The sequence below is a fragment of the Nanorana parkeri genome, unplaced genomic scaffold (assembly GCF_000935625.1).
Source record: "Nanorana parkeri isolate BGI_ZX_2015 unplaced genomic scaffold, ASM93562v1 scaffold1958, whole genome shotgun sequence".
NCBI lineage: Eukaryota > Metazoa > Chordata > Amphibia > Anura > Dicroglossidae > Nanorana > Nanorana parkeri.
In genome coordinates this window covers 59,910-69,255 of record NW_017308226.1, presented here as the reverse complement: position 1 = coordinate 69,255, position 9,346 = coordinate 59,910, and the positions used below count along the sequence as shown (strand labels likewise).

General features: G+C 47.3%; 1 protein-coding gene across 1 annotated transcript in view; it reads left to right on the top strand.

The window, feature by feature from the left end:
- Positions 1-7,819: 7,819 nt before the first annotated feature.
- Positions 7,820-9,346, top strand: part of LOC108800213 (pancreatic lipase-related protein 2-like) — a 9,698-nt gene continuing 8,171 nt past the window's right edge. Inside the window, exons 1-2 of the mRNA XM_018572177.1 lie at positions 7,820-7,868; positions 8,812-8,969. Coding sequence (XP_018427679.1) covers positions 7,820-7,868; positions 8,812-8,969 — 207 coding nt within the window. The remainder of the gene's footprint in view (positions 7,869-8,811; positions 8,970-9,346) is intronic.

Below are 9,346 nucleotides of genomic sequence, written 5' to 3'. Positions count from 1 at the left end.
ATTTTTCTGGTGCCATTAAATATATCAGTTGTAAGAATTTGTCCACAGCTGTGGGGGTGTCAACTGCGCTAATACTATGACATCAGAAGAATCATGACGCTATCTACCTAGCTAACATCCATTGGGACAGGAAATTGTTAGACCCCCCTTCCTGTCTATCATGGGGCCATCCAATCAGTTCAACATCGTTACAGTCTAAAGGGAGGGAACCCAGGGTAGGACTGCCCCACCAAGATAATGGATGGCCAAGTAGCAATATGGTAGGGAAGAGAAGAAACCCACAATGGTACTAGGGTACCGACACCCGCGTAATGGAACCTTCCCCTTCAGAGTGTAAAACCTGCCACAGTGAAGATCTAGAACAGGGGTGCCCATTGGGTAGATCGCAAAGCGAACACTGGTAGATCACGGTCAGCTCACTGACCTGTGTCCTGTCCTCCCGCGGTGCTCATGCGGCTGAAAGTGTCAGACGCCGCAGACGGGAAGGGGAGAGGAGACTTAGGAAGCTGCTGCAGTGGAGGTAAGAAAAGACAGACAGGAGAGAGCAGAGAAAGTGAGAGAAGAGACCGCATAGGGAGAAGAGACAGCAGATAGAAACAGGGGAGAGATAGAGAGAAGAGAGGGCCGGTTCACACCACAAAGTCTGTGTTCCAGAGTGTTCGGCCTCTGGGAACGCATTGGAACGCAAGCTGGCTGGCTCCCTTCGTTCAGGGGCGGGAGGGGACGTGGCGAGCTTTGAAGTCAATGGCACCGCAGCCATGCCCCCCACCCTCAGTGTGATCGCCCGCACAAAAGGGGAACATAAATGTGCCTGCCTTCCGGTCCAGCACGATATGCAAAGAAGCAACATTTTTGCAGATCGCACTGGACCAGAACGCAGGCACTAATTTGCCTGCATTCCTGGTGCGGAGATTGCACTGGGGGCGTGGCTGCGGTGCCATTGACTTCAATGCACTGCCACGCCCCCTCCCGCCCCTGAATGCAGGTGTTTTTTCATTGGTAGATCTCATTGAGCTCGCCATTTGAAAATTAAATCTCCAGACGAAAAATTGTGGGCGCCCCTGATCTAGAAGTCCTTTAGAAACTGGGGTTTATTTCGCTCCTCTTCACAAAATATGAAGAAGTTTCATATGTATACATGATAGATAGATATATATATATCTATCTATCTATCTATTTCTCATGATCAATAATGTTCCTCATATGTTGAGTCATCAAAGATTATATACATCGAAAATCAAGGTTGACAAATATAAAAAGTTTTGGTCTCATTAATTCAACGGTTAGTAAGTATTCCATTGGAATTGGTCATCATGGTTCATAGCCGAGGGAAAAATCCTTCACCACACAGTCATAATTAAACATCCTTATTCAAAGTATCACAGCACTAAAATTTGAAGGGAAGGTTTCCTTATCCCCCGACAATCACATGGCGAGTGAATCTAGAGGGAGTTGGGAGCTTTTCTACAACTTCGGTGCTCTATTCATAAAATATCAAAAGTTTTCCGTCATCCGGGAGCTTGAGATGCCCGTAGTTTATCCATTTGAATTCCCTTTGCAATACTATTTTATCCGGGTCACCATCACCTTTGTTCTTTTATGAAATCCAATCCATAGAGTGACACCTCACTAGTTTCGATATTGTGATATAGACCAATATGGCGACCAAAGGGAGTGCTCATCTTCCCATTTGCAGCCAAATGTATACAGGCATGGATCCTTCATGACAGCACTCTAATGGCTTTGCCCACATAGAACGCACCGCGCACACGCTTCATACGGGGTCCTGTTATTTATATCTGTCTAAGAGATCAAACTGAAGGTTTGCTTGGCAGGGTACGGTGTGACTTTTTGTTGACACAAAGGTGAGAAAGAGAGTTGATATTCCGGTAATTGTTTTGTAAAGAGGAACTAGACTGGTCAGACTGCCGTTTAAAGAACTCTGGGGGTGGGGGGGGGACATTGCTTAACCTTTGCGGTGAGGCCAACCCACTGATGGGGGTAAGTGCTTGCTTTGGTCTAGGTGCAAAAATAGTTCTACTCACCTGAACCTGAGATCCGGCAGCCTGTTAGTGCTCCCTCCTGCCTGTTTCCTCCTCTGCTCCAGTGATATGTTGGCGTCCTTTCATCCAATACACAGTGTATTGAACGTGATGATTCGAGGATTCTTAGACTGCTACAGTGGAGGGGGACTGTAGAGGAAGGAGGTCCTGATCCCTCTATATAGATCTTTATTATCACTAGAGGGGTCCCCAGCAGGAGGAAGGAGGTCCTGATCCCTCTATATAGATCTTTATTATCACTAGAGGGGTCCCCAGCAGGAGGAAGGAGGTCCTGATCCCTCTATATAGATCTTTATTATCACTAGAGGGGTCCCCAGCAGGAGGAAGGAGGTCCTGATCCCTCTATATAGATCTTTATTATCACTAGAGGGGTCCCCAGCAGGAGGAAGGAGGTCCTGATCCCTCTATATAGATCTTTATTATCACTAGAGGGGTCCCCAGCAGGAGGAAGGAGGTCCTGATCCCTCTATATAGATCTTTATTATCACTAGAGGGGTCCCCAGCAGGAGGAAGGAGGTCCTGATCCCTCTATATAGATCTTTATTATCACTAGAGGGGTCCCCAGCAGGAGGAAGGAGGTCCTGATCCCTCTATATAGATCTTTATTATCACTAGAGGGGTCCCCAGCAGGAGGAAGGAGGTCCTGATCCCTCTATATAGATCTTTATTATCACTAGAGGGGTCCCCAGCAGGAGGAAGGAGGTCCTGATCCCTCTATATAGATCTTTATTATCACTAGAGGGGTCCCCAGCAGGAGGAAGGAGGTCCTGATCCCTCTATATAGATCTTTATTATCACTAGAGGGGTCCCCAGCAGGAGGAAGGAGGTCCTGATCCCTCTATATAGATCTTTATTATCACTAGAGGGGTCCCCAGCAGGAGGAAGGAGGTCCTGATCCCTCTATATAGATCTTTATTATCACTAGAGGGGTCCCCAGCAGGAGGAAGGAGGTCCTGATCCCTCTATATAGATCTTTATTATCACTAGAGGGGTCCCCAGCAGGAGGAAGGAGGTCCTGATCCCTCTATATAGATCTTTATTATCACTAGAGGGGTCCCCAGCAGGAGGAAGGAGGTCCTGATCCCTCTATATAGATCTTTATTATCACTAGAGGGGTCCCCAGCAGGAGGAAGGAGGTCCTGATCCCTCTATATAGATCTTTATTATCACTAGAGGGGTCCCCAGCAGGAGGAAGGAGGTCCTGATCCCTCTATATAGATCTTTATTATCACTAGAGGGGTCCCCAGCAGGAGGAAGGAGGTCCTGATCCCTCTATATAGATCTTTATTATCACTAGAGGGGTCCCCAGCAGGAGGAAGGAGGTCCTGATCCCTCTATATAGATCTTTATTATCACTAGAGGGGTCCCCAGCAGGAGGAAGGAGGTCCTGATCCCTCTATATAGATCTTTATTATCACTAGAGGGGTCCCCAGCAGGAGGAAGGAGGTCCTGATCCCTCTATATAGATCTTTATTATCACTAGAGGGGTCCCCAGCAGGAGGAAGGAGGTCCTGATCCCTCTATATAGATCTTTATTATCACTAGAGGGGTCCCCAGCAGGAGGAAGGAGGTCCTGATCCCTCTATATAGATCTTTATTATCACTAGAGGGGTCCCCAGCAGGAGGAAGGAGGTCCTGATCCCTCTATATAGATCTTTATTATCACTAGAGGGGTCCCCAGCAGGAGGAAGGAGGTCCTGATTCCTCTATATAGATCTTTATTATCACTAGAGGGATCCAAAGCAGGGGGAAGGAGGTCCTGATTCCTCTATATAGATCTATAATTAGAACTAATTTAGAATGTTGTGTCTAGTTCTGGAGATCTCACTTGCAAAAAGGTATTAATAATAGAAAATGAATCTGGAAAATGGTGGAAGGTTTGAGGGATAAACATATTAGGTGAGACTGCAGGAACCTCATACGTACAGCCTGGAGGAAAGGATGGACATGACTGAAACCTTTACATACATGAAGGGTGTAAATAACGTTCAGGAGGGCAGGATTTTCAATATGAAGCCCAGATCAAGAACTTGGGGACCTGACCTTAAAGTGACATTAAACCCTCAGATTTTTTAACATAAAACAATACTGTAATGTGCGCCTTACTGTAATCCATGGTAGTTTCCCTTCTCTTTGCCGCTCTTCCTTTCAAATCTGTATCTGTTCTCATGCTCTGCAGAACTTCTGTTTTGCAGCAGACTGCCTTGTCTCAGGAATGGATACACGGTGTCTGTTTGTAGGTTTGTATAGGCTTGTAACCTGAGCCAGCACTACAGGAAGAGGCCCTGAGCTGAAAAGGGAAGTTCTTCCCCAGCATGAGAAGAGATGAGGATTTAAAAGGAAGAGCAGCAAAGAGAAGGGAAACAACCATGGATTACAGTAAGGCGCACATTACAGTATTGTTTTATGTTAAAAAAAATCTGAGGGTTTCATGTCACTTTAAGCTGGCAGGAGGAAAGCTCAATACTGACTTTAGAAAGTATTATCTTGCAGAAAGAGTAGTTGGTACTTGGAACAGACTTCCAGCAGAAGTAGAGCGTCAGGCTAAGTGATTTTTAAAAAGGTTAAAGAAAAACCCCAAAAGAACTGAATCTGCACTATAGATATATATATGGAACGTCTTAACGCAACTCAATGCATAAAAAATTGAGCATAGTGTGCGCAGTAATGCTTATAATATAATGTGGGACTATGGCAGACACTTCTCTCCCCTATCCCCCGCTTTGTTCCCCACTCAATCGACCCTTAAAGTGATTTATACCTCAAATGTATGTTTGATAAAGGTTTGCATTTGCACCCGCTTTGGGGTTGATGACATGTATATGTATCTTCTGTTGAATCCTTGTAAAAACTCAATAAAACTTATTTGAAACAAAAAATAAAATAATGTGGGTGGGTTCTTATAATAAGCTGTACTCCAGAAAGAGAGATGCATTAAGATTTATCTTGGGGTGTCAGACCGCCATTTTCTGATTGTAGTCATTCTGAGAGACCCCGGAAATACCCCAAATTCTGGGGTATGGGGGAAGTAGGTGCACCCCCCTCATTATCTCATCATGTGTGGCCACCTGAAGGCTCTTCAGTTTGAAGGTTTCAGATAAAACTGTCTTTGTATTGGACGGAGCCGGGAAGAGTCGGAATCTGTGCCATCATTTTATTCCCATTGACATTATCGCCCCACTAAACACGAGGATGAAAGTCCTCGGCTCCCGATCATTGCTCTGCCTTTCCAACATATATGGCTGACGTCACACTGACCGCACTTTACGCACGTCACTTTGTGTGCTGCATTCATTTAGATTGGCACCCAACGCACAGGCACAGTGCCTGGCAGCATGCCACCAACCATGGCGGTACATTGGAAGCCCGTTCAAAGTGAATTGGAAATACTGAACCTCAACACGTGTGTGGTAACGCACAGCAACAGAGCGGGGAGAGTGTGAAGTCTGGAAGACCTGTGACCAGAATTCATATACAGAGCCGTAGCTCGCTCCTTTTGCGCCCGAGGCAAGAACAGAAAATTGTGCCCCCCCCAACAGACGTGTTATGTCACCCTATGCCACGCACGGAGTCAGGGGTCTAAACAGACCTCTGACATTTCCCTTTTGAAATAGAAAAAGAGATTGAGGACACAGAGTCCTCTGCCCATGCAGCGGGGAATGCGAGGAGAAGCTGTGTTGGACGTCTGGCGCCCCTGTTGCCAATGGCACCCTGTGCTCGCCATGGCAACAGGGGCGAGGGGGCGCAGCCAGGCTGGCCCTGGCTACGCCCCCTCTCAGCTGCGCCTGAGGCGAGTGCCTCACTCGCCCCATGGTAGCTAAAGCCCTGTTCATATAATCCGCACACTTAGTCCAACTCAGTGACTCAAAAGGTTTTGACGTCAGAGAGTTGGCATAGCAGCCAGAAACATTGCATCTTCACAAGGAGGTCAGCAATGGCAGCCCCTATATTTCTGTCATGACAGGTGCACTTTAAGCAGATCTGTCCCGGGTTCATTGGCTGAGCTCAGGTGTGATAAGACAGCAGAGAGATGGTGAGGAGCGGGGAGCCCTCTGCCTGCAGGAATGGATGGTGCTGGAGGGTCTGCACTGGGGCAGGAAGTGAGGAAATGTCTCAGCGCGGATACAGACAGAGATAAAATCACATTATTGTCTGTGTCCCTGAGATATTTCCTCACTTCCTGTCCTGGAGACCACCCAGGAAGTAAATTTGACCAACAGAGATGGCAATGAAAACCTGGTAGGGGGTTCTTGTGCTACCTCATTCCATTAAAAAGTGGAGTTCCACCTTAAAATGTGTGTGTTGGGGCAATGAAATGGTTAATGATGAATTCTCAAAACTGGATGATGATAACCTCAGCTGGCCACCATCATCCTAACGAGGCAAAATAGACTCAGCTCCGCCTACTGAGGGTGCTTTAAATACAACTGCCTCCAGGTGGGGTAATATTCTTCCTGTGCACCTTGGAGAGGGTGTAAGGTTAGTTTTTGGCTGCTGGGGAGGTGGGTTTTGTGTGGCGTCCTGTGCTGTATGACTGCTTTCTGCTCTTTGATGGTTTAGTATGCGGCCAGCTCAGTGATATCTCTGATGTTTCTCCCCCCTGGATCACATTGAGGGGACTTCACAAGTAACCTCACTGATCTGTTATGTGATCACTCAATGTCTATGGGCTCTGCAGTCAGTGAGCTGTCTATACTATTGAATTGTCTTTCCTCAAGTTCCTGACAGGTTTTGGTCCTCCTGAGCTGAATCTGATATGTTTTGGGTTAGGAGTACTTCAAGATCCAGATATCATTGTCCTGCTTCCCTGATGCTTTGTTGGTAACAATGAGTGCAGAGGACAGAAACCCATAAACTCGCGGCAGCCATGTGGTACAGAGTTCCCAAAGGACTCTTGGTGACAGATGGCATTATCATTTTCCTGGTACAAATCCTGTGCCAACATATCTGTGTCCTGATATATATAACAGGTGTTGACACATGGTGGTGGAGGGGGTGTTATTTTCTGTAGGGTCCCTTCACCGATGTCCTGCATTTTCCTGTTCCAACCATTTAAATATCCTCCTTGGTAATAGAGGTCACATGCTTCTGCCCACAGGCTTATCTATACTGATGATTGGCTCCTGTAGAGTTGGGCCTACAGTGTGCAGGAGATGACATTTGCAGGTACAGAAGAGGCTTGTCACATTGTGTTTTTTTTTTTCTTTCTCACATTGTCCTACAACAGGACCCATGGGTGGCTGGGTTGAGTATCCAGCGAGGTCTGTCAGGTCCATTGTGTCTGCTCCTCTGCAGAGCTGGGTTCAGGGTATCTTTTGGATCTGTGACGGTCCATCCCGGCAGGTGCTCACTTGCTGGAGGTATTGAAGTTTCTTGGGGGGGGTATGCAAGTATATTTCAGATTCTTCTATGTGGATGAAGACAAATGGTGTGGACACACGTGTCGGCTCCTCTATTAAGGTGGAGTTCTAGCAGCTCTACAATATATTTCAGACCTGCTGTGCTGGGACACGCTGGCTGCTTGTCCTGAGAATGCTAACTGCTTGGTTGTTAGGCCAAGGTTTCAATAGCTGCTGACTGAAAATAAGCCTACAGATGACTCTACCTGGTTCACCTCGGTGATATTGGGGCATCAGCATGACAGCCGGGGAAGCAGCATTTTTCAGGCCATGTGTGCCGGGCTCTGTATCTGTCAGCACAGATCTCCTCTAATGTTGTTGCAGTGATAATTGTATGATCGTCTCTTTAACTTTCAGATGATGGTCACACTGGCCCTGGTGCTGTCCATAGCAGCAGCTATTAGAGGTATGTTTTGCTCCCTTCCTAATTCCCCAGCTCATTAGGCTGCTTTAGATTTTTTTTGGGGGGGTTTTCAGGGAATTTTTCATCACAACTGTTTTCAATGCATTTTACTGAAATTTCATGGAAAAGCCTTTCTCACCTCTATAAGGGGACTCCCTTCCCCTTCTGCCAGGACAGGATGGGGGGCATGTCCAAAGTTTCTCTAGAGACAATGGGGACTCTATGCTTGTCTGTCCTGGAGACAACCGCTCCACCCCTTGTCACATGGGTGTCACAAACAGCAAGTGAGATTTCTCTCCAATGGGGTCTTCTCGCTTGTGCTATACAATAATACAGTTGGCTGGAGTTCTGTGTCCTTGTTCTACCTAGATGTGGACATAATGGGACTCCTCCTGACTGCTAACTGCTATATTCTTTGAGTTAAGGGAATTCGGTTCTGGATGAACAATGCTTGTAGCAAGCCTTTTGGTGTAGCCTTTAGATCTTATTAAGCAGGTCAGCTGGAGATGGGTTGAGACAAAGGCCAAACCAAAAAAACAACCATGAGGTATTGGACATATAAGCTCATCCTGTACTGAGAGAAATGTAAAGGGAACCCAAAACATGAGAGCTGCCAACCTCCTTCCTTTGAGAATGGCTGACTTGTCTTGAGTCTCTGCTCCTGGAACTCTCATGGAGATGGTCAGTAAATGAGTATTGAAGCCAGGCACCTAGCATTCTGAAAGAGGGTCAGCATTGATGTTTTTTTTTTTTTTTATACGTCTCTGGACAGTCAAGTCTGTGGGACGTGAGACGAGATTTAACTTGCTAGAAGGATGGTCAGAGGACCCACACATCAAGCCCCCATTTTTCTTGCGTAGGTTCAGTTCCTCAGCTGATCATTTTTGCTCATGATGGTGCAACTAAAGGCCGATCCATAATCCACCCCGCTTGTTTCTCTGTCCAGCTGCTGAGGAGGTCTGCTACGACAGGCTGGGATGTTTCACAAACGGCCCCCCCTATTCCAACACACTGGAAAGACCGATCAGTCGCTTACCATGGGCACCAGAAGTGATAGACACGCAATTCCTGCTCTTCACTAGAAGAAACCCTGACCAGTACCAAGTAAGTCTGTACAACTGGCTGTACAGGGGAGAGGGAAGGTTCCCCCACCATCCTGTAGAACTACATTGTTGGGTTTGGTGATTTCTGTCACCACTGGGGTAGGTGAACCCTTTTTGTTCCAGTCACAGGCAGGCCCGGATTCCCCACAAGGCCACCGAGGCCCGGCCTCGGGGCGGCACGTAGCAGAGGGGCGGCAGCGCCGTGGAGTCCCCTGATGCCCGGAACATGTAGTCGTTCCGGGCGGTAAGTGGGGAATCCGGCCGTTCGTTTACAAGTGATTGCGGCGATGTCGCCGCGATCACTTGTAATGTGTGCAGTCCCCGCACCTACCTCTCTCCGCTGGTCTTCGGGACTCCGTCCTCCCCTGGCCGCCGAGT